Source organism: Pisolithus orientalis (genome assembly GCF_024613125.1).
Source record: "Pisolithus orientalis strain OTSU chromosome Unknown F5J12scaffold_38, whole genome shotgun sequence".
Taxonomy (NCBI): domain Eukaryota; kingdom Fungi; phylum Basidiomycota; class Agaricomycetes; order Boletales; family Pisolithaceae; genus Pisolithus; species Pisolithus orientalis.
Genome location: NW_026260819.1, coordinates 364851 through 391530, shown reverse-complemented (window position 1 = coordinate 391530; position 26680 = coordinate 364851). Strand labels below are relative to the sequence as shown.

Here is a 26680-nt window from a genome sequence, read left to right as displayed (position 1 = left end):
GCTTGTTGAGGCATGCATAGCTGCCACTTCGCACTGGTCGACAATGACAACCACTCACTACGACTGTGAGGTAACATTGACATGGGTACAGGGGATCAACTAGTGCAGGGGAAGGCATATTTTCAGTTGATATCTGCTGGCAAATATGGTACAACGGTAGTTGGTAAAAAGACAATTGGTTGGTCACAGTCGTGTCACGAGGACGTAGTACTTTGGTGGTACATCTCCCGCAGGCGCTTCTGGACGTAGTCCCCTGCAGAAATGGGTTCGTACTTGGGCGGTCTCTCAGGAGATATACAGCTTGGCATAGGCTGGGCGGAATGATTGATCTGGATTTCATAGCAAGCTTGTAAGTCGAGATAAACTTACCTCGACATTGACGTGGTAATCCGTGCCGAAGAACAGCGGAATGGAATATCGGCGGACGCCGCTCCTGTTGATCGCCCTGTGCACGGTAGACCTAAATATGTCGTCTTTCAGGGGAGCATGTGAAACAGCGTCAGTACGTGTGATCAGAATGGCAGCTCACTTGTCCATCGTGCAAGCTGGTCCCCGATACTAGGCACAATCAGTTTGGTGATTTGGATCCCTTTCAATCTGCTACGCACTTGATGACCAGTGTTCCTGGAATCGGAGGTGCATTTATCCACTGTTTCTCCGAGTTTAACACCTGAAGAGCTTGAATACCAGACTCCTGCCATAAGATAGTGAAACACTGGATGTTATTTTAGTCCAGAATTGGGACAGTCAGACTCTTTGAGCAGAATCCCAACCTCGAAACTGGGAGGAAATTTATCAAGACACATTCAAAGGCACAGTCGGAACGTTTACTCTGTGTGGGCACCGATTCCAACGATACGGTCGTCTTCAGGACCTGTTTGAGGTGGATAATGGAGAGTCCGCATGATTGCGGCAGAATTCCTGGTCTAGAAACCGTCGGCGAGGATAGTTGGGTAAGTAGGAACTATCGGTACCTTGTCGTCAAAGTACGTCTCAGGTAGATCCAATGCGAGGGCAAAGAGGCGGAACAGGACCTTTCCGACACCTACAGCCGCATGGCTTGATCACAAAATGGGATGAGGCACGCTCGAGCGGGTATGTCATGATGAAACGCACTAGTAGCTGAGACATGCTTCACGGAACCTGGTGGGTTCCAAGGGCCATACGTTTGCTCCAGACATAGCACCATCATTCGCTCTCTTCTCGTCATTCTCCTTGGGTAACATTTCTTCCCAACCGATTTCGAAGCCCTCGTGTAGATCGCCTCTGTTGGCTGGGTCGATGTTGGAGTCTAACACGGGTGCGTACCCTTTGAAATTCGCGATTTCTTTATGATAAAGCTTCTCTGGGTGAGGCGAAGATTGGGGTGATGTAGGGATGGTGGCGCCTACCTTCATTTTCGTCTCGAGCGGGAGAGAAAAATAAGCCTTCATCACCGAGAAGACCTCGTCGATCGTCTCTTGGGGTATACCATGGTTGCTAACTGCAAATAGGTCGTTGAAAAATGATGAAAGGAAAGGTCGGAGGATCAATGCCCACCGTAAAAGAATCCGACATTCATGCAGGCATTCCTTATCTGCTGAGCCAAAGCAGCTCGTTCCTCGGGTGTCGAGGCACGACCTATATCGCTGTCCAGCAGCTGAGGCCGAGTACCGGACGCAGTAGAAGGAGGAAACGCACACAATGGGTATACTGTCGAATGCACCGCTCACCGAGGCCGCTGTATCTGCCAGAGACATCTTGTTCGCGGCACACTCAGCGTCGTACTTTTGATGGAAGTTAGCACTCCTTATCTGATAACGTGTACGGTAGGCAGGCAAGCAGACACAGGAATTGGATAGGCTGGAATATACGTCTATTATACGAGTCTTTCTGTTTCGCTTGTCGTTGAATCGGGTCAGTCTGCACGAAGTGTGCTTGCGCAGGGACTCCGACACTCGGTGGTTAGGGGTTTTATTTGACGGATGTCGAGTTGCTTACGTGATATTCGTGAACATTCCCCTTCGACCACAGCAACAGGTGTCCAGCCAGCGGTATGATCCAAGACTTCGATTTGTGCCATCTATTGCGTCAAGAATGCCTCAAAACGAGCGTAATATGATAGGCTCAGTCGTTGAGCGCAAGATAGCAAGTCAACCCAGCACTACGCCGAGATTTACTGCGAAGCCCGGCATCGGATTTCCTGCCGTGCAGCACAGATCCAAGAGCGCGTTCGCACGTGCGAGGGAAGAGAAGAAGGTGAACAATGCAGATATCCGATCCAACGAAGTCCCTGTGGTAGTGACGACCCAGGCATCACTCACAGCTGAAACCAAAGCCATCTCGACGGATGTTGAGGACTTGCGGCATCATATCAGTCGGGCGAATGAACAACAGCTGGCAAGCATGACATCGGAGGAGATTGAGAAGGAGAGGAAGTCCATTTTGGACCAGTTCGGTAACGACGCTCCTGACCTGCTGAGACGAGTTCGGGAGGCTAGAGAGAGGAAGCTCGCACGGGAAGCTGCTCAAGAGACGGAGGCGGAGCGAAACGTGATTAGTTCCGAGCAGACGGAAAGACCCCCCATTCATCACCCTAAGCCAACGTTGCTGTCCTTGGGTGCCCGACCGGGCATCCTCCGAGTGAGGAGCCTCGAAAGTGTTCCTCAAAGTGGTAAGGTTGTTACTTTGTCGCTTTGTCCTAGTTTTCTCACTTGACCGAACTTAGCGCCGCCAACTTTTTCTTCCCAGAGAAGCTGCACGCGTCCACCCAGTAGGACGGGTAAAAAAATTCGCTTTGCTGAGGTCACACCCAAGGATATCTACGTCTATGAATCCGCCCCTGTTTCTCCGAAACGACAAGTCTTTGCACTTCCACCGCCCCCGGACAAACCAGATAGCTCTATCGTTTCTCTTGGAACGTTCAAGGGATCGATTCCTTCAAAGCGACCCCACCCTATTGACAGTCCATCGGACGATAAAGAGAGTGCGGCAACGGCGACTGGCGACTCCAAGCTGGAGGAGGGCACTCCAGAGCACATTCGCCGACGCTATTTCCCGGACGCCTCAGAGAACGATCCAAACCTCGAATGGATGCAAGCCTCGACTTCCCCAGATTCCTCCGAACTCCGCTTTGACCTCAATGGTGCACCGATACCGCCTCCACTCTCGGAGACTTTGCCATCCCATCTTGGGCTACATCACCATGCGGAAGGGAATCGGGCAGGTTATACACTTGATGACATCTTTCTTCTGTCGCGATCCACAGTCCCTGCACAACGTGCATTGATGCTTGGCGTACTCGCGAAGGTCGTTCACCGCCTAGGTACACAACTCAAGGACGGCAACTCCCCAGACAAGATCGCCGAGCTTGTCGGAAAGGAAGGTAAACACCGTAAGCAAGCTCTTGCTGCTGGCCTTTCGGCCATCAGTGAGCGCGGTAGCGTTGGTGCCATGGCGGTTGAAGTGGTTTGGGAATGTCTAGTCGTTTGGGACGATCACACTGCTGACGTCGAGGGCATCGAACTCCACCTCGCTCCTGATGTTATCTCTTCGACTCACCCGGAACAACTACTTCCGATCATCGCGGGAATACTGGCACAAGCTTCACTTCCCCGTGAAACACTTGAGCAGTTACTGGCTATTGTTTACCGATTCGTGCAGGAGTCGAACGAGCTAGCTGACTTTATAATGACCGTACCTCATTTGGTATCCGCCATCATTCAAACGTTCCTGCTGACACCTATCCCGCCCCGCGAAGATTCCTTCCTTCCTGACCCTATGGCATTGCGCCTCCTCATTATCCTTGCGTCCGCCTCTCGCTCAAACGCTTCAACGTTACTTGAACCCGCAGACGCCCTGCTTAGATTCGCCACCCTTCTGCCGCATTCGTCGCCTTTCCCAACGCCTCTCGCAACGTCGTTACTGATCCAAACACTCCGATTTTATAGGATCTTGGCTTCCTACGGGCTGTACTCTCACATCGCCACATCAGCTTCCCTCTACTTCTCTGCTCTTGGTTCATATGTTCTGTCATCGCCGCCGTTGGCCCCAAAGACGTTATCGCAACTACGTGCAGCGTGGTCATTCCTTTTGGAAGTTTGGATAGTCTGTGCTACCGACCCTCACGCTACCACTCCCCCGCATGAGATACTATGGAGCCAGGTGACTGCCTGGGGTTGGGAGAGTGAAGTGCGGCTGCTTAGGAAGGATTTGACGGAGGCTGAACAAGATTGGGAGGTATGGAGTGCTGTTTGGAATGTCGAGGCGGCATGGTTGGAGGGAGCTAGGATTAATGGGATGAAAGGTGGGGAAAAAGAGCGATCGGAGGTTTTGGAATCTGTTCAGCCTGGATTTGAAGCGGAAGAAGGATTAGAGCATAAAGTTGTGCGTGCCGCTCTCGAAGCAGTGAAGCAGCATTTGGGCATCCTGGCTACAGACGGTCCTGGGATGGAAAAGGCTCTCAGGCTGATCGTGACACCCACCCACGCCCTCTCCTCTGCGATCCGATTATGGCTCGCTTGTCTACCTCCTCTCAAAGACGTACCACTCGGTTCCCCCCCGTTTACGCTCCCGTTTGGAGGGCTATCCAAGCTCTGCGCTGAGTTAGTCACACATCCCGTCTGGTCGTTACCACAAAAACACGGAATGTACCTTCAAGTCCATCTGAGGCCTCTCAGCAGCCTGCTCGTGTACTTCCATCGGCTTTCTCGACATATTCCTGGAACTGGTCCAGACTTGTGGCTCGCTCAAGGTCTTTCGATGATAACCCGACTCATTCCTGGAGACGAGAGTGCTGCAATTGCCATGGAAGAAAACTGTATTCTACCCGTGACACCTCAGATTGCCGGGTTTCAGGTGCAACCTCCATCCGTCGCGACTGACATTCTTAAACCTTTCTTTGAGCACACCATCCGTCCCAGCCTGAATGTCTACCTTGGTCCCCTACACATCATGACTGAGAGCATTTCCCGCAGTACGACTCTTAGACTTCCCGATGGCGCCCCTGACCTGCCAGAAGAAGACAAGACTGGCCTTCCGCTGCCTCGGGACTGGCTTACAGCTCCGCTTACGCACCTCTTGAGGTCAGGGACATCACCCGTTTTCCGCAATCTGCCTACTGGTTGGGATGCATCAGAGGTAGAGGTCGTGCGAGCTACATTGCTACTTCTCCACGTGTCATCTGGTGTGCTTCAGCGTTGGGGCCTCGGCCTATATGCTCTCGGACCTGCCGAAGTAGTGTTTGCTTGTATGAAAGTTTGCATGCTTGAACACGGCGTTGGCGGCGGTGCATTTGGAATGGACTCGTCGACAGAAGTCTTCCGAGATAGTGTCGTGGAGAAGTTGATGGAGTGGCTACTGGACCCTCTTACACCAAAGCGACTTCCAACACCCCCTCCATCTCCGCCCACCACCGCCACTTGCAATGAACCAACACCTGCTTCGCTTCCCCCGTTCACCCCCCAGAACTACCTAGAGATCGCGTCGCAGACGTACCTCGGCCAGACTCACACCCCATTCTACCAATTTTATACGGATCTTGTCGCACTATATACTTCCGTATCTTTCGCCCACCCGATCTTCGGCGCACTTCTGATTCCGGCTCTGGCCATGCGTTACCCAAGTGACTACCGCCGACTTGTATGGTGTGAAGCCGGAGACGGTTCACGAGCCAGTTCAGGCGTGAGTGGTGGTGTCGGTGCCGTGACTGAGGTCGTGAGGACGGTTCGTCTCAGCTTGGAACAGGTCGTCTGCTGTGGCTTGGGATGGCCGGGCTCGAACAATGTGCCGACTTTTCCAGGACGTCAGGGAGTATTTGTATCCTGTCGAACGCGACGGAAGGATTCTTGGGGCGCACCTCCAGGCGCTCCTTGCAGGTACGAATGCACCACAAGGGTTTCTGCGTCTTGTTGCGGCCCATCACGTTGCGTGTACGGTGTGGCCAGACCTACAGAGGCTTGCGAGGGCAGCTGAAGATGGGACCAGTAGCAATGACACCGCTACGGACGGAGGCGATGTTATGACAGTCAGCACCACCGAGCGATCCCGGTCAATCATCCTGGTTCTCTTACAAGGGCCAACGCTGCTTCGGCTACTTCTAAATCGGGGTGATGCTCCAGCCGTGCGCGACGTCTTGTTGTACCGCCAAAGTCCAAGAGGTGGATTCTTGTGGCCTCCATCATGCTTTGAAGGCGATTTAGCGGAGTCAGATAAAGCAGAGAGGGTGGAATATGTACGGGATGTTATTAGTGGTGATATGGCTGAGCGGGTCAAGGTTATTTTTGGGTGGAAGAAAGACTAAATTGGTGTATACTGTATTTTGCCCCTGACGATCCTGACTTCAAGTATGCAATTGCAAGTTCCTGTGACCAGTTGTAGCGAGCTCCTTCCCAGCTCTTCAATCTGCGCGAGTTGAGCAGCACCCACAGCCCAAATTCCTTTCAGTTCCTACTTGCACCTGTCCCGTGCGGCGGTGTAAGTCCCTAATCGTCCGTTCCGGCTACTCCTAGATCTCACCGGCAGCCGATTCTGTCTGTTCTAAACGCACTGTCTTTACCTGTGAATTTTTTCATGCCTACTAATCAGTTTCGCTGATTCGTGTAGCATCTGACATAAAAGGTCGCCTGCTACAGAGAGCACCTCCCACAGCACAATCCTTAGACTCTCAGGTCGCACTTGCTGCCTACCAGAACGAAGTCAAGGCTGCCAGTCTTCTGCTGCCTCGGCACTGGCTTGTGACTTTGCTTACACACCCATTGAGACCGGAGATATCGCTCATTTTTCACGGTCTGCCTATTGATTGGAATGCTGTTGGAGGTGAACGTCAGTGCGAGCTACACTACTACTTCGCATGTTATGCGGTCTGCTCCAGCGCTGGGGACTCAGCGCGTATATGCCCTCGGACCTGCCGAGATGGTGTTTGCGTGCATGACGGTGTGTACGCATGAGCACGGCGTCGGCAGTATTGTATCTGGAATAGACTCTTCGGCAGGAGTCTTCCGGGGCGATGCTGTGGAGATGCTGATGGGTTGGCTAGTGGGCCGGTTTACACCAAAGCAACTTCCGATAGCCCTTCCAACACTGCTACCATCATTCGCACCGAAACAACGACTGCTTCACTTCACCCGTTCATCCCTCAGAACTACTTGGAGGGTGATGGCCCGGCTCGCAGTGTGTCTGCGTTCTCCGACGCTAAGGAGTATTTGCACCCCATCGAACTTGACGAATGGATTCTTGGGGCGTACCTTCGAGTGCTACTAACAGATAGGAATGCGCCACAGGGGTTTCTGCACCTGCTGGCGGTACACTATGTGGCTGGACCTACAAAGGATTGTGTGGATTGCTGAAGGTGGGACTAGTAGCACGAACGCAGGTACAGAAGATTGCGAAGTTACAGGACTCTCACCACCGAGCGGTCCGAGTCGATCATCAGGTTCCCGTGTAGGACCAACGTTGCTTCGTCTTCCAAGTTGTCAGGCTTTGAGGGCGGTTCTATAGCTGAGAGAACAGGCGGAGAGAATGAAACATGTACAGAGTGCTACTAACACTGATATAGCTGAGTGGACGCAGGCTACTTTTGTATGGAAAGCCGGACAACCGCGCTTTGTTTGGCAGGTGGTTTTTGTGCCGATGTCAAAAGTGCGGTACGTTTTTCCAAGTTTAGAAGTACTGTCAGCAGGGGGACACCAGACACTGCGGTAGTGCAGTCGTCAGTCACGCAGTCACGCAGTAGTACGACGTGCAGTAGTGCAGTCGTTGGTCACGCAGTAGTGCAGTCATTGGTCACGCAGTCACGCAGTAGTACAGCGGTAGGGCACATGACCAACAAACAGTAGTACAAATGACCAACAGACAGTAGTACAGATGACCAATGTATGGTAGTGCAGATGACTGACGTGCAGTGGACACACAGTAGATAGTCAGTTGCTATATACTCAACCCAGGCTATAGTGTCAGAGATCATGGCACAACACCTCAAGGTTTCTGCCCCACATAGTGAGCTGTTGATATGTTGTAGGTATAGAGCCATCCTCCAAGATGATTCCTTTTTTAACTGCCCATGTCAAATATATCAAAAATGCGAACACTTTTTTTGTTTTAGTCCCCAAGATACTTTCCAGTTTTTCAGAGCCTTTCAGACACTTCATGGATGATCAAATTACATGAAAATACACTTATTATGACCACTACACCATGTTAGATTACATTACCAGTGCCAAAAAGCCCAGAAAAATATTTTCAGGGTGTAACACAGGGAGGAGGCAATTGTGCCACTACACTTGAAGCACCCCATCCCAGCCTATCAACTTTTGATATGTTGTAGGGACACATGGCCCCTTTAAGGGGACGCAATAAATAGATAGATATGTCCAATATATCAAAAAAGTGTTTGCTTTTTCTGTTTCCCCCCCTATCACACTTTGCAATCATTTAAACCCATTAGGATGGGCAGAAAAGCATTCATTTATGGTCTAATACACTTATAGTACAATTAACTATCATATACAATGCCTACAGGGAAGGGAAAGAGACCAGGAAGGAAGGGGAGGCTGGGGGCAATGAGGGCAGTGTGTGGGAATGTTGGATATCAGGCACATGCCAAATGAGGTCATGTTTTGGGAGTAGTGGCTGCGCTTTTTTATGCTTATGTAATTACATAAAATGCGGAGGAGTGATGAAAATAAACTGTGGGGATTTGTGGGGAGAAACTCCTGATCAGCACTACTCATATATTGATGGATCACTACAGGTATAAGGGAGTTAGGCAGTCTTGCATCACAGTAATGCTACAATTATCACACTTTGATGCATCAAAATGACACTATCACATAATGTACCTACTTTGTACTGTATCATATGACCAAATGAGGTAGACAATTGGCTGTGTTGCACAGACTGGCTAAAGTCAAGCCCACCTCTGAGTTGTCATTGTGTCACACAGCATAGCCATGATCATTGGATGTCACCATACTGCACAGTGTGGCTGAGAGGTGACTACTATATACATCTTGCCTGGATAATCCTGGCATGGATTCTGGCAAGTTGGGAAAGATCTGGTACTAACCTGGTCTGTGCTCACTGGCATGAGCCCAGCATGTGTCAGTGATTGCCAGTGGGTCAAAAGGCATTCCACTGTAATTCTATTGGGTTGGTATGAATGCTGGGCTAATTCCAGTAAGCTGGGACAAATGCCAGGATAATGCCAATTGCCCAGTGTAGATGATGGGCTAGTCTTTTGGCATCCCCTGGTGAATGGATGAGCCATACAAATAGTGTCCCATATATATTGGCTTGGCTGGACCTGCAGTGTTCCATTTGGAACAGTAGGAGCATATTTCAGTGTGCCATGCACATCAGCCTCAGCCCAAAGAGGAGTGCCCATGTACTATGGAGGGCTTATAGTCCATTGTACTGTGTCCTTGGGGAGGGCCCAGATATTATGATCCCATAGGACAGGCTGGATGAATACTCCAGTGTTTCATGGCATATGGGAGGTCCACAAGATGGTGTTCCATCTGTCTCAGATCAGCCCATATATTATGATCACCAATCCATGTGGTCTGGCACATATGCCATGGTCTCATGCACAACAAGCAAGCCAATCTCCCAGTGTGCCACCTGACTGGATTCAGCTTGAGTTGAAGTGTTCTGCCAATTACAGGCCAGCCATAGTCAATATTTGGGGGAGGTATATGGAAAGTAACTTGGCTCAGGATGGCATATAATATCTATAGAACTACCTTTACATGGACCCCCTATTGGATAAGTGTAGGTTATATGGAATGTCCCACTGGACCTGCAGGCATCAACCAAGTCTGGACATTCTGAACTCTCATCCAATCCCCATGGAGTATCCCTATCCAATTGTGTATGTTGTCCCTCATGTAGTAGGCAAAGCAACATTGGTTCCCACCCACAGAACTAACCCCATGTCAAAGAAGCCTGCTGGAAAATGCAACTACAGTGCTGGGGTTGTAAAGGAACTGAAGGCCAAGTGTGGGGATATCCAACACACAATCTTCATAATCACCAACCATGACCAGCATGTCATACCAATCAGACTGTGAGTGTGGGTCCTGGTGAAAGGGTGTGGTCTGGTTAGAGATTACAGAGACATTAGTAAAAACCAACAGCCAGTGCTGCAAGGCATCATGCATATCTTGTTTATGCTGACTCAACCATGTGTCCAATGACTTTTCACACTACTTCCAACCCTACACTGGTACCTCACATGCTGGTCATGGTGGAACTTGGCACTGTAACTGGCATTGTCAAGGTTCAATCATCCTGAAGTGGCTTAAGACAGGAGTCCACTGAACCCCACCCCACCCCCTGGCTTCATTTGAGGGAGGTGCTGGCTTGGAAGTGCCTCCTTCGAATGTCAAAGCTGTGCATGGACCTGCTGGAGGTCTGGAAATCTCTATTACTCCACCACCACCAGCAGTTGGATCACTGCTGTGAGTCAAAGTGTGGTTCAGTGGTGAAAACCAACCAAAACCAACACAAAAGACAATGAAAGCAAGTGGTGGTGTGCCTATGCGGTACCTAGATGGTAGAACCTGTTCTTTGGGAGGGTTTTTGCGAGCTACAACACTCAAAGATGAGTGCTGAGGGTTGGGGGTGCTCCTGACAAAGAGGGAGCAAGAATGTGATAGAAAGCAACAGGGTAGACTGCTGTCAGCCTACAGAAGGATGGATGGTGACTTAATTCGATGTCCTAAGCTGTACTGAGCTCAGGGAGGGCTTGGAGCAAAGTATATGGATGATAGATGATGATAAGCGAAGTAGATGATAGCTAGACCCTTAATAAAGTCTCAACTATCAAAGCTGATGAATGATTTACTGAGAGATGATAAATTGTGAGCAAGAGGGGCTCTCTGATGTCTTCTTTTTTTTTTTTGCTACCTAAGTACAGTGACTTATATACAGTACAGGGGTGTTGCCTATGGAAAACAAGGTGCAAACACTTGGTAAGCGATTGGTAACTGATGAGTAAGGAATGTAAGTGATGGGTAATCATCTTGGAAAGCATTGGTAAGCATTGGTAAGGATAAGTAAGCCAAAAAGCGAAGAATCAGTAAGCAAAGTCAAAAGATTGGTAAGTATTGGCAATAGGTGAGTCAAAGACAGTCAGAATGTCAAAGTAGGAGTCAAGTAATGTCAGGAACTGGGAAAGTGCACTGGAATCGCATTAGGGGGAGGCTGTGCATGTCACATCTTGAAGAGATCGCTTCTAGGCCAAGGTGGGATGACAGAGAGGCAGTGCAGATCTGATGCCGATATAGTGCATCCAAAAGCAGACAGGGTGAGTCAGATGTCAACAGGGGTCAAGCTTTGGGGGTCTGTGGGGTGACAGGAGCACAGGGGATCGCAACTTTCCCCCCAAAACCATCCTCTCAGTGAAGCAAATAAAAACTTCATGAATGAGGCTCTGTTGGAAGAGAGGATGAAGGGGGAGCGTCTTCTGCTGTATCTTGCAACAAGGAGGCAAGATGTGCATCATACTCATCATGGATGCAATCAGGGAGAGTGGAGAACAGTAGATCATACTGTAGCTGTCGCAATTTTGGAAGAATGACAGACGAGACTGGTATGAAGACGTTGCAGTGGGCAGGGAGGAAGGATCCATATGCTTCTTGGACTGGAGAGACTGAAACGACCACATAAGACCTTTCCAAGCGAATGACAGACCTGAGGCAACCAAAGAACATCCTCCTGGAGGTCATACTGACAAAAAGAACACACTGTCCAAGCTGGATGGGCTGAGAGGGGGCAGATGAGGGTGGGATGTACCAGGATGCTTCAGGATGGAAGCTGGTAGGAACTCCTGGTAGATATATGTAGCCATGGTCCCTAGCAAAGGGGACAAGTGAAATGACTGATGTGGAGGCAGCCATATCAGAAGAATTAGCGAAATGAGCATCTTTTGGAGGGAGTGCTGTAGAAACGTGTGGAGTGCACAAATCCTTTCCAATCTTGGAAGGTAGGATCGCGTGGCTGAGCACTACAAGCGAGTGTGGGAATGGTTTCGGTGTCTGCAGAATTGGTGGAGATACGTCGAAAACTGGAATGCCATACACAGGTGCTTAAGAATTTTATTGGCACTTAACTTGCCTCCTCCTTTTTCTTTGGCATTGACAACCTGTTCTTGTGTGAGGGATGACTGCTGACATTGTTGGCTGTCCTTCTTCACATGAGGGCTATGGTCTTCACCTCCATTCATCAGCTACATCCATGTCCACCTCACCAAACACCTTTGGTGTGTGACACTGCCTGGACAGGAAGGTAGGATGGAGGTTGACTAACATCAATGTACTTGTCATTTTGCGATCCATTCATGTTTTTTTTGTCTTTGTACTTGTACTTTGTTAGATGCAGCAATATATTCTATATTGTCAAAATGTGATCTCCAGGAAGAAGTGGCTACCACTACTGGTAGTTGTTACTGTATGAATCAGATACTGGAAAACCAATCTGGTATGGTGATGTCTGTACCAAGGCTGTGGTGTTACAAGCACTAAGGGCCAATGGAGTCATGGTTCACCTAGATGATTGAATGATGACTGGCCAGCATAACTCAATTGTTTTTGCTGTATAGCATGATGGTGACTTTCATGGTATTGTTCTGGCTTGCTGGAGGCTGTAAGGCATTGAATTCACAGTTTAAATGTACTGGGTAGTTGGCTAGTCTTCTGGTCATTACCAGAGCCACCATTGTGGTAATACATGCATCTCCAGCATGGTGCTGGTACCAGTACATACATACACTGTGGACCTGCTCCTTGGAGGTCAGGCAGGTCAGGCATGGCATGGTATAATTTCTGGGCAGACCTCCATGGCATTGGCACTGGGATGGCATTCATGGCATTGGTGCTGGGACAGCTTGACTGATGGCCTCATGGCATTGGGGATGTGCCAGAACTCATTACAATGGTGCTGTGACAGCCTGCATGATGGCCTCATGGCATTGGCGATGTGCCAGAACATATGGCACAGGTGCTGGGTCTGCTTCCATGGCATTGGTGTTGTGCTGGAACACATTACAATGGTGCCTGGATGGCTTGCATGATGGACTCATGGCATTGGGGATATGCTGGAATACATGGAACTGGTGCCAGGGTGGCTTCCATGGCATTGGTGTTGCGCCAGAACACATTATGATGGCATAGGTGCTGGGACAGCTTCCACAGCATTGGTGTTGTGCTGGAACACATTACAATGGTGCTGGAATGGCTTTCATGATGGCCCCATGGCATTGGGGATGTGCTAGGATGGCCTGCATGATGGACCTGTGGCATTGGGGATATGCCAGAATACATGGAACTGGTGCTGGGCTGGCCTCCATGGCATTGGTCTGGTGCTGGTACACATTACAATGGTGCCAGAATGGCCTTCACAATAGGCCTCATGGTATTGGGGATGTGCCAGAATACATGGCATAGGTTCTGGGACAGCTTCCATGGCATTGGTGTTTTTCTGGAACACATTCCAATGGTGCTGGGATGGCCTGCATGATGGCCCCATGGCATTGGGGATGTGCTGGAACACATGGACCTGGTGCCAGTGCCAGCTCACAATATATCAATGCTGGGACATCTTCCATGATGGCCCCATGGCAGTGGCAATGTGCCGGAACACATGGCATCGGTGCCAGCATGGCTTCCATGGCATTAGCATTGTGCCAGTTCACATTAAGCCAGTGCTGGCTGGGACAGCCTCCATGGCATTAGTCCTGGGTTGGTGTTGGCCTGGCTCACATTGCATTGGTGCTGGGATGCCTTGAATGGCATTGGTATTGGGTCTGCCCATGTGGAATTGATGCCAGGACAGCCAGCATAGCATTGGTGTTGTGGTGGCCTGCATGGCATTGGTAATGGGCCTGTTCATATTGCATTGGTGTTGGCCTGGCTCACATGGCATTCATCCCAGGATGGCCTGCACAGCATTGGTGGTGGGCCAGCCCACATGGCAGTGTTGCCAGGATGGCTAGCATGGCATTGGTGTTGGGCCAGCTTGCATGAAAGTGTTGCCAGGGGTGAACTCAGGGGCTGAGCCCATCCATACCTTCTGGGGACACCCAACTCTGGGCTTACCTGGGACTACTCATATTGCAGTGGCTACACCTTAATCCCACAGCTGGCTTGTACCCCATGATGACAATTCTAACCTCTGCCCAGCCATTCTCCATAATGACTCCTACTCTTGGGCTCAGCTGTATGCTATGGTGACACACATCTATTGGGCTCTCCCATAGTCCATGATGACACTTACTCCCCAGCCTGCTTGTAACTGACAATGACAATTCAAACCACAGCTGCACCATTCCTCATGACAACATTTCCTCTCAGGCTCAGCTGTACTACATGGTGACACTCATCAGTTGGGCTCTCCTATACTACAAGGTGACAATAGGTTCATGGCTCTCATGTAACACATGTACACAAGCCATACATGGGCTCAACCTCTGCTGGCCTGTCACCAACAGCTGATTGTCAGCCTCTGCTGACTGTCTCATATGGCCTAACCAGGTGCATGGGCTCACACTATAGCCTGGGTTGAGTATATAGCAACTGACTATCTACTGTGGGTCCACTGCATGTCAGTCATCTGCACTACCATACATTGGTCATCTGTACTACTGTCTGTTGGTCATGTGCCCTACTGCTGTACTACTGCATGACTGCATGACCAATGACTGCACTACTGTGTGACCAACAACTGCACTACTGCATGTCATACTACTGCATGACTGCATGACCAATGACTGCACTACTGTGTGACCAACAACTGCACTACTGCATGTCATACTACTGCATGACTGCATGACCAATGACTGCACTACTGTGTGACCAACAACTGCACTACTGCATGTCATACTACTGCATGACTGCATGACCAATGACTGCACTACTGTGTGACCAACAACTGCACTACTGCACGTCATACTACTGCATGACTGCATGACTGATGACTGCACTACCACAGTGTCTGGTGTCCCCCTGCTGACAGTACTTCTAAACTTGGAAAAATGTACCACACATTCAACATTGGCACAAAAACCACCTGCCAAATGAAGCATGGTTGTCCAGCTTTCCATACTTTTGAGCAGAAGGAAGACTAAATGGCTGTATACTATAAAGATGTATTTTGCTTGATGTCAAGTACTACTTACATTTCCTGGCATCGCTGTAGCTGACCATCATGGGTTCAAGTAAGCAGGAGGGCATACATACAATGAGATGATTCAAGTATAACACTGGGTAGTGCAGTCTCTTGACCAGCTCCTCCTACAGGGCCATCAGTGATTCAACATCACAGATCTCAGTTGTGGATGGGTTTGGCCCTTAGAAATAAGATGGAAAATGAAGTGGATGTAGACAACTTGGTAATGCAGACTGCAGTGCAATGAGTATTGTTCTCTGGGCCAAATCACATTGTCAATACTGTGATCCCAAGAAACTGAGGGCAATAAAGGAACACTTGAATGTGTCTCCTAAGACATTCAATTAATTGTAGGACCAGAAAATGACATCAGGAGCATATGTGTATGGGCACAGCAAGTTGAAATGTACATACACTGTGTAAGATGGAGGGAGAATAGGGAAGATGTGGGTCAGCACAAACTCGTTGCACTGTGGGAAGTAAACACACTGATCTAGTGGGCACTTGTTTTCAGTGTCATCTTCACAGGACTGATTTTCGGTGTGCATTTTTTGGAGCACTAAATTTCAGTTGCTGGCACTGATTCCCAGTACCACATATTTTGCAACACTGAAAACCAGTGCCCTGAGTTTGTTGGCACTGATTTTTTAGGCACTGACTTTCAGTACTTGAAGTTTACCAGCACTGATATTTAGTACATGACATTGTCACCTTGTTTACTCACACCAAGTTGTCAAACCAATAAAGTGAGATTGCATGCAGATGCAGTATTACATTATTTTGGAAGTATCAAGCATATAAAATGACAGACAAACACATGAAATCACAGTGGCGCTGCAGCGCAAATGGTGTATTTGAGCCACCCAGATGTAGGGTCACCAGGGAGCACATCATATTCAACCAGTAGAGGCTGAGTATGCACTTCAAAGGCACACTTGCAGCATGTGGACACTTGAGTCTTCAGGTGATAACCACTCAGTGGATGAGAGTCCAGCTTTGATCATGCCCATGGATGGATGGCACCACATTTCAGGCACCCCATGGATAGAGATGTGCCCCATGGGCACTGATGGCTGTGGTACCATGAGTACCTGTATATGGTGAGGAGAGGGGCAGCAGTGAGTGGGGCAGGGCTAAGTAACCATGGCACCCTTGGCAATCCTAGGCCTGAAAGATGAAAGAGCATCACATCAGTGTGCATCCAAAGTTCAAGTGAGACGTTGAGTAGGTCATGGATAACATTCTCCAGAGCATGTCCTTCAATCAAGACTTTGATGCCATACAACATGATGAAAATTTTGATGACCACATTGAGGAAACCCTTGGCAGTGAATGCAACCATATACTCTGGCTGGAGTCTTGGCAACAGTTAGTAAGGTTCTCAATAGATCAATCATTAATAACTGACTGTGCAATAGATTGCTTCAATGCCACAAATGATTGTTCAAAGGAAACCACAGGGCCACAAGTCAACATAAACAGTGTAGAACTGTAGACCATGTTTTGCAGGGGAGAAGTGAACAGGCATTTCATGAACTGAAATGGAGGAGAGAGAGTAACCTCAGTCACATACCTCACCAACCTCCATTGCAACATCCTCACCACTCTTGCCCTTCCCTGCAAACAGGTCACTGCAGTGTGAGTCAAAGTGTGGTTCAGTGGTGAAAACCAACCAAAACCATCACAAAAGACAAAAAGAGCAAGTGGTGGTGTGCCTATGCAGTACCTAGATGGTAGAACCTGTTCTTTGGGAGGGTTTTTTTGAGCTATAACACTCAAAGATGAGTACTGAGGGTTGGGGGTGCTCCTGATGAAGAAGGAGCAGGAATGTGAGAAAATGTGATAGGGTAGACTGCTGTCAGCCTACAGAAGGATGGATGATGACTTAATTTGATACTCTGAGCTGCACTGAGCCCAGGGAGGGCTTGGAGCAAAGTATATTGATGATAGACAAGGATAAGCAAAGTAGATGATAGTTAGACCTTTAATAAAGTCTCAACTATCAAAGCTGATGGAGGATTTACTGAGTGATGATAAAAAATGCAAGCAAGAGGGGCTCTCTGACATCTTCTTCTCTCTTTTTGCTATCTAGGTACAGTGATTTATATACAGTACAGGGGTGTTGCCCTTGGAAAACAAGGTGCAAACACTTGGTAAGTGATTGGTAACTGATGAGTAAGGAATGTAAGTGATGGGTAATCATCTTGGAAAGCATTGGTAAGCATTGGTAAGCATAAGAAAGCCAAAAGGTGAAGGATCAGTAAGCAAAGTCAAAAGATTGGTAAGTATTGGCAATAGGTGAGTCAAAGACAGTCAAAACATCAAAGTATGAGTCAAGTAATGTCAGGAACTGGGAAAGTGCACTGGAATTGCATTAGGGGGAGGCTGTGCATGTCACATCTCAAAGAGATTGCTTCTAGGCCAAGGTGGGATGACAGAGAGGCAGTGCTGATCTGATGCCAATATAGTACATCCAAAAGTGGACAGGGTGAGTCAGATGTCAACAGGGGTCAAGCTTTGGGGGTCTGTGGGGTGACAGGAGCACAGGGGATTGCAACTTTCCCCCCCAAACCATCCTCTCAGTGAAGCAAATAAAAACTTCATGAATGAGGCTCTGTTGGAAGAGAGGATGAAGGGGGAGTGTCTTCTGCTGTATCTTGCAACAAGGAGGCAAGATGTGCATCATACTCATCATGGATGTGATCAGGGAGAGTGGAGAACAGTAGATTATACTGTAGCTGTTGCAATCTTGGAAGAATGATGGATGAGACTGGTACGAAGACATTGCAGGGAGCAGGGAGGAAGGATCCATATGCTTCTTGGACTGGAGAGACTGAAATGACCACATATGACCTTTCCAAGCAAATGACAGACCTGAGGCAACCAAAGAACATCCTCCTAGAGGTCATACTGTCAAAAAGAGCACACTGTCCAAGCTGGATGGGCTGAGAGGGTGCAGATGAGGGTGGGATGTACCAGGATGCTTCAGGACAGAAGCTGGTAGGAACTCCTGGTAGATATATGTAGCCATGGTCCCTAGCAAAGGGGACAAGTGAAATGATTGACATGGAGGTGGCCATATCAGAAGAATTAGCAAAATGAGTGTCTTTTGGAGGGAGTGCTGTAGAAACATGTGGAGTGTGCAAATCCTTTCCAATTTGGAAGGTAGGATCATGTGGCTGAGCACTACAAGCAAGTGTGGGAATGGTCTTGGTATCTGCAGAAACAGCAGAGATATGTTGAAAGCCAGAATGCCATACATGGGCACTTAAGAATTTTAACCAGTGCTTAACTCACTTCCTTTCTTTTTCTTTGGCACTGATGACTTGTTCTTGTGCAAGGGATGACTGCTGACATTTCTGGCTGTCCTTCTTCACATGAGGGCTATGGTCTTCATCTCCATTCATCAGCTGTATCCATGTCCACCTCACCAAACACCTTTGGTGTGTGACAGCACCTGTTAGCACCAGCATCATCTGTGCCCACTTCCTCATCTTCATCATTAGACTCTTCTCTCTTCCTCTAAACATACCAGGGAATCAACTTGAGATCAAAATATAGATACAAGTAACTGCTAACCCTTGCTTTGGCATTCTGTTTTTGCCTTCATTCAGATGTTGACCAGTTTTTCAATACCTGGGCAATTAAAGCATGTGCACCCCAGCCTCCCTCCACTGCATGAGGGTTTCTGATTCTGCTTGGGCCTAACAATGTGAATCTTGGTTATTAGTGGCCATATGCACTTAGAATGCACTCCCTTACCCTCTGAATGACTTTCTCAACAAGGAGCTTGTCACTTTGGTGAGAAAGCAAACAACTTGTATCCAGGTAGTGGTAGACCAGTTTCCATACAACATCCTATTGAGTAGCATACAGGTAATAAGAATACAATAGTAGGGATGGAAGACATACCAAAAGGTGATTGTACATGTCCTTCTCTGTGAGTCCCAAGGCATCTATTAGCTTGTAGCTGTTGCCTCGACCTGCTCAGCCCTTGGGCTTGTTAATCAATCTTAACCATTGGTTAGTATGTTTATCTTGCTGTTTTTTCCACCTCCTCTCCTCCTTTGCATGGTTCTTTCCTGCAGGAAGAGATATAAGATCCAAATGGTACCTGTCAGTATTGATGAACTCACATTTGTGCACTTCCAAATCCCCATGGAGTTCCAATAATGACTCTCCTAATTTATTGATCCTTGACTGCTTCTTGTGCTTCAGTTTCGTCATTGAGGCTAGAGGCTTGATGGCAGAGATGATATGGCACTTAGGATAATGGATGTAAGCAACAACCTTGGAGTGGCTGTGCTCAGGTCAGGTGATCACAGCTTGGTACATGTCATTAAGTCAGTTAAGTCAAACACACTAACCATGCCTCCAATTCAATCTCCAAGGAGGAAACATTGTTGGTGCAATCCAGGATGTGGTGTGCACTTGAGCAGCACACAGTGGTGGCATCACTATAAGAAGGCCGCATCCATGGGGCAACTGATAGGCATGCATGACTCTGAAAGCCTGACAGGTGAAGAAAGCCCCCAACTAGATCTGGCTGAAGGTCAGCTCAACAAGCTGACCATTAAATGATACTAAAGTAGTCATCTCAGGTGGTCATTCCTGCCCAGCATCTCCATCTGAGTCATTGGACACAACAGGTGTGAGTGGGGTGTCTGAGTCTGAGGCCAACCCCAGAAGTGACATTCAAGATGATGTATGGGTATGGGCTGAAGAGCTCAAGGGAGATGATAATGAGCTGTTGGATGAGTTGGAAGACAATGCAAGAAATGAAAGAGAATGAGATCTGTTCACTCTCCATACATGCCTGGTTGCCCTGGCTCTAATGTGCAAACTGATCATGCATCAGGGAATGATATTCTATTGGATGGGGATTGCGACAATATCCACACATTTAACCTCCTTATGATGGGCCAAATCACTCAATGTGCATACTCACAGATGCAATTTACCTTTCTGACACAAAATGAACCTTGACTCACAATATGTCATCTTTCAGTGTGTGGCCAAACTATCTGGGATCAAACCCCTCTTGGTTGACTGCTGCAGAAATTCATGTGTGGCCTACACTGAAAAATGTATTTATCTTCAGTCTTGTCCATTCTGTCAAGAAGTGTGATTCAACCAGTACAGAAGGCCACATTGACAATTCATGTATCTCCCACTTATCCTGACAACTGCAAGGGTATTTCCAAAGCATGAGGATGATCAAAATGCTCTCATACTGTGCAGATTATGATATTGGGAGAGGAGAGATTGTGGATGTATTTGATGGGAATCATTACCAAGTGGCTTCTCCATTGTCACATTATTGTTGATGGAGAAGAGTTACCTCACCAATACTTCTCAGATTCCCAAGACATCACATTGGGCCTTTGTACCAATAGCTATTTACTCTTTAGGTGGTGATGCATGGGCCCATCTGGCACACCACTCCTGTTGCAGAACTACAACCTGCCTCTGCATGTGCGAACTCACAGCAAAAACCTATTGTGTGCATCAGAATTATTCCTGGCCTGCACCAACCCAAGGACCTTCATTCTTTTCTTGTTCCCCTGGACAATGAATGTGCCAAGCTAGCATATGTTGTCCAGACTTTTGATGCATCCCAGCAAGCCCTTTTCAAGATGCATGGATATATCATCATCAAATCTGGTGATATCATTGCAATCGAGCACTTCCTAAAGTCTCAAGGGCCATAACTCAATCTTCCCTTGTCACTTTGTGCAAGGTGAAAGCTGTTCATGGCTTAGGCAAGACCTATTACATCCCTCTTCACCTGCCATCTCAAAACTGCAGTGCAAGGACCCTCTATCAACCAGCCCCTTTACAACACCATGATGACTTCTCAGGATGTAATGGCAAGGATTGCAGTGGCCAAAACAAAAAAAGAGATGGTGATGATTGCAAAGGAGACTGGCATCAAAGGATTGCCAGGCCTGACTCATGTCAGGTCCTTGGATTATGCACAATCATCCCCATGGGAATGGTTTCATTTGTTCTTAGAGAACATTGTCCTGAACCTTGTCAACTTCTGGACAGGCCAATTCAAGGGTCTTGGGATGGGTAATGAAGACTTCGAAATTGCAACCTGAAAATTTGAGAGGAGATTGGAAAAGAAGCTGTTGCCTGCTCTCTGACACATACCATCTACATTTGTCCATGTGCTCATGAATATTGTAACAGACTGCTCACTCTTTATGGCAGAGACATGGTGTTTTTGGTTTGTGCATCTTGCTCTGAAGCTACTGAAGGGGTGCTTTCCCAAAGACAAATACTACAAGCACATGTGCAAGCTAGCAGCAATCAATGAAGGCTACTTTACAGTTTTGCATCCCACACAGACAACTTGACAATATTGAAAGATGTGTTATAGATTGGGTGCAGAAATATGAGAGGTATGTGTGTTTCTGATTCAATTGTATCACAACACTAATTTTTGTCAATAGATACTATTATCAATATGACATTGAATGCCTGCCAGCTTGCACACTCATGATCCATGGTGTCTTACATGTCATACAGGGTATCCGAGACTGTGGGCCAGTGTGGACCACTTGGACCTTTCATATGGAGTGCTTTTGTGGGATGCTCCAGAATACACTCCATTCATGCAGCCACCCTTGGAGTAATTTAAATAAAGCATTACTTCATTGCACATACCTGGAACAGTTGCAGATGCAATATGACCTTTCAGATGAGCTTGCAAATGAAGATGAGCATGAAGATGACAGTCCAATAGGATATGAACTTGTCCTCAAGGATTGTGAGTATGCACTGATGTCACTTACATGCAAAACTCATTCTCAAACTGACCAGATGCCAGACCATGTGCTTCAGCCTCCCTATGAGATGGGCACACAAGCTTGATTGTGACCTCCACAAAAGGGTCACATGATACTTGGGACAAGTACTTGGCAAATGAAGCTCAGAGATCAAGAAACAGCTTCCAGTGCTTGCACTGTTTACAGCAGGCAAGCTTAGGGTCTGCCATGGTGGAGACTTATTTCAGACTAAAGAAGTGTCATGCAGATTTGGTGCATTAGAGCAGAGGAATTGCTATGTCAGAGTAGGCCCATCATGGTCAGATACTTGTAATGTCTCTAGTTACTAAATACCATAGTTTGAAACAGTGTTTGAGACCTGCACAGGTTCTGTCTTAACCCAAACCAGGTATGGTCACCTAGAAAAAATAATAGCCCTCATTTTGCTTGCCACACCACTCTTTGGAGAACTCAGAGGCAAAACCATTGTTGTCACACTTGTTAGACCATTGGACACAGATGGAAAGGTAGCCTCAGAAGAGGTCATGTTCTTTGAGTCTCAAAAAGCAAGGATAATTATGGATATCAGGAGCTTAAGAGCTGTTGTAGGCCTAGTCAAGATGTGAGGGAGATGGGGTATCATTGACAGGGCACCTGGGACAGCGACAACAACCTTTCCAGACAATATGATGGAAGGATATTTATGTGATGAACATGGTGACAACAACAACTTCATTTTGTGAGAGAAATAGTTGATTCAATATAATACCATATACATGGGAATTCATGGTGCAATGACATGCAGGATATTGATACATATATGCATACTGGGGAGAGATGTGATCCCTTTCCAGGTGCAAGCCCTGACTCAGTACACTCCAGATCCAAAAAGCTACCTGAAGGATGTCACAACAGACTTGCACCCACAATAGTCAATGATGTCTCCACCTGAGAAGGTGACTCCTACAGGTCATCAACATCATCACACAAAGCTGTCCTGGTGGTGATGGAGCCCACATTGTGGCCATTGATGGTGATGGCAGAGCTGGAGATGGGTTGAGAACTCTTTGTGAAGGGGTAGAAGGTAAGGGTGATGGCAGCAGCTGCAGGAAGGGCTGACTAGGAGGGGGGGCAGGTGGACAGATGCCAAGATGGTGCCAAGAGCCAACATTGTTGAGCCCAATGTTACAGGTCCTTGGGGAGGGGAGGCTGGGATGAAGGATAGTGAAAGTGGTGTGTTCGGTGGTACTCGCCTCGCACCAATTTCATAATGTTCTGGTGTGTATGGATTACTTACCTGCACCAGGGGTGGGCCAAAAAAGACAACACACCTTCACTCAATCAATGATCTTGAAGCATCTGGAACTATCAACTTCTGCGACATGCCTGGTGTGTATCTAGCTGTCCTTCAGTGTCTCCTGGGTAGTCTTCTCATCTGATGGATACCATTTCTTTTCACAGGCCTTAGTAAATGGCAAAGAGGAGACATACCTTTATAATATCCCATGAAGCAGTTCAGGCCACAGACACATAACTCTCCATGTGGGTTTGGCTTATCATTAGACAGGTAATTCATCGCTGGAAGGTCGACAAGTTTGACTTTGAGAATTGGTTGAGGTGGTCTGATTATCCTGCCACCAGTTGGGTCTCCCTGCGAAGTGTGCATGCAAACTCCACAATTCTCTGTCATGCCATAACTGCCCAGAGTCATTAATGGAACATAATCAAGCAATCCCATGACCTCACTTACCCTGGACAAAAATTAGTGAGGGAAGGAAAAGAAGTAGGTTTGTCACACCTTCCATAACACCACAACCAAAAGTGATCTTGAGGAAATCAACCACTTCACCACTAATGGGAGCAGAACTGGTGACCATCAGCAAAATGTTCCCTCCAAGTGCAGTGCAAATCTGGAAGCCAAGCGGAGTGAGCCAATTGAGTACTGCATCAAGAAGCCTGCCATGAACCTTGCAGAACACCAATGTGTCCCATATGACATGGGCAGTTACCCCAGTCTTGTGAAGTTGATCTAGTTTCATCTGCACTGCTGTTCAGAAAATAGCACCCTTCACACCCTAGCACACTACCAGTGGACTATGGCAGCTTGGTATACCCTATTCAGCACTCATGGTACCAATGGGAAAAAGTGAGGTGTCAAGGCTTGGGCATCATCCATCAAGCACAAGGGGTTGCCAGTGGAGTACCCAATACCTCCACCCAGAGTGATTACCATCAATTCACAAATCCACTGCACACTCAAATCATGGAGACATGTTATTAGACTTAAATAGAATCCCACAAACCTCATAAATGTGCACCAGTGGCAAGTATGACATGAGACAGCAGCCCAGGGGAAAGCTGGTACCAAAGGTGTTAGCATATGCCATGCTTGTGAGATTCATGTGGGTGATGATTGCTCCTGTGAAAAGATAAGTTAAGAACCACTGGCATCATGAATGGTATTCTACCTTTTGGCAAGTTTGTTGTTCCCTATCATCCAGAATGAATGAAGCAGCTGATCAAGAGTGCAAGTAGGAACATACTGAGGTGTAGCACAAAGAAGCAACCTGATCAGGAGACACCAGAAGGGGTTCAATGGGGTTTTCCTTGCTGTACATCTTGACTGTACAACCGAAGGTCAGTGTGCAGGCCTGCCTGTCAAAAAAAAAACAATCACAAGTTGATTTTGTGACCATATACTGACTGTCTCCATGTCTGTTGCCTTGAGTGTGAAAACCATGAAGACCTACTACATGATATGGGTGACAGATATCAGCCAATGGTTTCACAAGCAGGTTGAGGAGGTTTGGGTGCATGAGTACCAGCTCACAGAAACAGGTAACAGATGTAGGCCAACTGTTTCAATGAGCTGAGAAATCATGAACACTTACTCCATGATATGGGTGACAGATGTTGGCCAATGGTATCACAAGTAAGGCTCAGCAAAACAGGTGACAGATGTCAGCCAGCAGTTTCACAAGCAGGTTGAGGAGGTCCAGGTGCATGAGCACCAGCTCACAGAAACAGGCAACAGATGTAGGCCAACTGTTTCAATGAGCTGAGAAATTGTGAACACTTACTCCATGATATAAGTGACAGATGTCAGCCAGCAGTTTCAACAATCCTGCAGAGTTAGTATTAGAAGCTGCTGAGATTTGCACATGTGTGACATACTGTGGTCAGTTACATTGTGTGGACCTGTTTTCACATCAACAACACAATTTTCTTGTTGCAAGTTAGCACATCATGTGTCAACATTTCATTGAGGAACTATCCATGGCCAGAAGTCCACCTCAAAGGCTTCAACACTGAGTTCATTGACATCCATTCCATCCTCTCAGGGACAGTCCCCTCTGGCTGAGGAGTGGCATAACTGGGTATGTACTATAGGTCCATCCTCCTATCACCACTAACATGATAAGTAGTATTGCTACCTTTGCCACAATGGAGCTAAATACATATTCAAGTGCTATTCCTGCCCTCGCATCATGTGTGACCCCTGCTTAGGATTAGTGCAGTGGCTCATGGACAAGGCCTGTGCTGAGGACATAGACTTCCAGTGTCCCAGTTGCCATGAACTCAAAGAGGGTGGTGCAAAGTGCAAAGAGCTACATCCATACTTTGTGAGTTATTCATCATTCACAATCTGAATAGAGCTGACATGAGTCCAAGCCATTCACACACACAGTACTCAGGAAGAGAATTCCCATGTTAGATAAGCCAGTCATCATCTCAGGGATTTGTGAAAGGGCATCTAAGTCTCAAGTGTGTGCCAAGTCCACCCTTATTCTTCAGCTTGTCTGCACAGGAGTGGAAATTCAAGGTTTGTTGCCATCACTCCTCAACATGACCATCAAGGAATATCACACAAGCAACTCCCTTCTGTATCAAAAAATAATCTTTGATTTTGGTATGGATCGAAAGTTTAGTCAGTGGAGTATGAGGATCAAAAAACTGGGTGAAAAGTTGGGTGCATATGCCTTCAAGTGCAAGATCATATTCATTACTGTCCATAGTGAAGTCACCCACTGTCACACACCAAAGGTGTTTGGTGAGGTGGACATGGATACAGCTGATGAATGGAGATGAAGACCATAGCCCTCATGTGAAGAAGGACAGCCAGAAATGTCAGCAGTCATCCCTTGCACACAAGAACAAGTCATCAGTGCCAAAGAAAAAGAAAGGAAGTGAGTTAAGCACTGGTTAAAATTCTTAAGTGCCCCATGTATGGCATTCTGGCTTTCAACATATCTCTGCTGTTTCTGCAGATACTGAAGACCATTCCCACACTTGCTTAGTAGCACTCAGCCATGTGATCCTACCTTCCAAATTGGAAAGGATTTGCACACTCCACATGTTTCTACAGCACTCCCTCCAAAAGACACTCATTTTGCTAATTCTTCTGATATGGCCACCTCCATGTCAATCATTTCACTTGTCCCCTTTGCTAGGGACCATGGCTACATATATCTACCAGGAGTTCCTACCAGCTTCATGTCCTGAAGCATCCTGGTACATCCCACCCTCATCTGCACCCTCTCAGCCCATCCAGCTTGGACAGTGTGCTTCTTTTTGTACAGTATGACCTCTAGGAGGAATGTTCTTTGGTTGCCTCAGGTCTGTCATTTGCTTGGAAAGGTCATATGTGGTCATATCAGTCTCTCCAGTCCAAGAAGCATATGGATCCTTCCTCCCTGCTCCCTGCAATGTCTTCAGTACCAGTCTCATCCATCATTCTTCCAAGATTGCAACAGCTACAGTATAAT

General features: G+C 47.5%; 5 protein-coding genes across 5 annotated transcripts; 3 read left to right on the top strand and 2 right to left on the bottom strand.

The window, feature by feature from the left end:
- Positions 1 to 72: 72 nt before the first annotated feature.
- Positions 73 to 1994, bottom strand: F5J12DRAFT_746571 (uncharacterized protein). Its single transcript, XM_051742082.1, has 11 exons — positions 1681 to 1994; positions 1540 to 1628; positions 1392 to 1483; positions 1117 to 1340; positions 975 to 1059; positions 832 to 926; positions 774 to 780; positions 609 to 715; positions 530 to 558; positions 370 to 473; positions 73 to 311 (listed from the first exon to the last, which is right to left on the bottom strand). The coding sequence occupies exons 1-11, from the start codon at positions 1737 to 1739 to the stop codon at positions 195 to 197; spliced, it is 1008 nt and encodes a 335-aa protein (XP_051596532.1). The 5' UTR covers positions 1740 to 1994; the 3' UTR covers positions 73 to 194.
- On the top strand, positions 1995 to 6386 carry F5J12DRAFT_854794 (uncharacterized protein). The gene is made up of 10 exons (XM_051746643.1): positions 1995 to 2653; positions 2708 to 2886; positions 2908 to 3246; positions 3289 to 3291; positions 3319 to 3418; positions 3446 to 3465; positions 3496 to 3815; positions 3846 to 3899; positions 3930 to 5727; positions 5780 to 6386. Exons 1-10 carry the CDS (start codon positions 2077 to 2079, stop codon positions 6278 to 6280), a joined length of 3891 nt encoding a protein of 1296 aa, XP_051596531.1. The 5' UTR covers positions 1995 to 2076; the 3' UTR covers positions 6281 to 6386.
- A 314-nt stretch (positions 6387 to 6700) lies between these two features.
- Positions 6701 to 7571, top strand: F5J12DRAFT_364449 (uncharacterized protein). Its single transcript, XM_051739064.1, has one exon. It carries the CDS (start codon positions 6784 to 6786, stop codon positions 7237 to 7239), a length of 456 nt encoding a protein of 151 aa, XP_051596530.1. The 5' UTR covers positions 6701 to 6783; the 3' UTR covers positions 7240 to 7571.
- A 5147-nt stretch (positions 7572 to 12718) lies between these two features.
- On the top strand, positions 12719 to 13421 carry F5J12DRAFT_785515 (uncharacterized protein; the record flags this gene model as incomplete). Its single annotated transcript, XM_051743251.1, has 2 exons — positions 12719 to 13027; positions 13149 to 13421. 2 exons carry the CDS (start codon positions 12719 to 12721, stop codon positions 13419 to 13421), a joined length of 582 nt encoding a protein of 193 aa, XP_051596529.1.
- An 11778-nt stretch (positions 13422 to 25199) lies between these two features.
- Positions 25200 to 25745, bottom strand: F5J12DRAFT_854788 (uncharacterized protein). The gene is made up of 4 exons (XM_051746642.1): positions 25723 to 25745; positions 25587 to 25679; positions 25340 to 25537; positions 25200 to 25291 (listed from the first exon to the last, which is right to left on the bottom strand). Exons 2-3 carry the CDS (start codon positions 25643 to 25645, stop codon positions 25384 to 25386), a joined length of 213 nt encoding a protein of 70 aa, XP_051596528.1. The 5' UTR covers positions 25646 to 25679; positions 25723 to 25745; the 3' UTR covers positions 25200 to 25291; positions 25340 to 25383.
- Between the last annotated feature and the right edge of the window lie 935 nt (positions 25746 to 26680).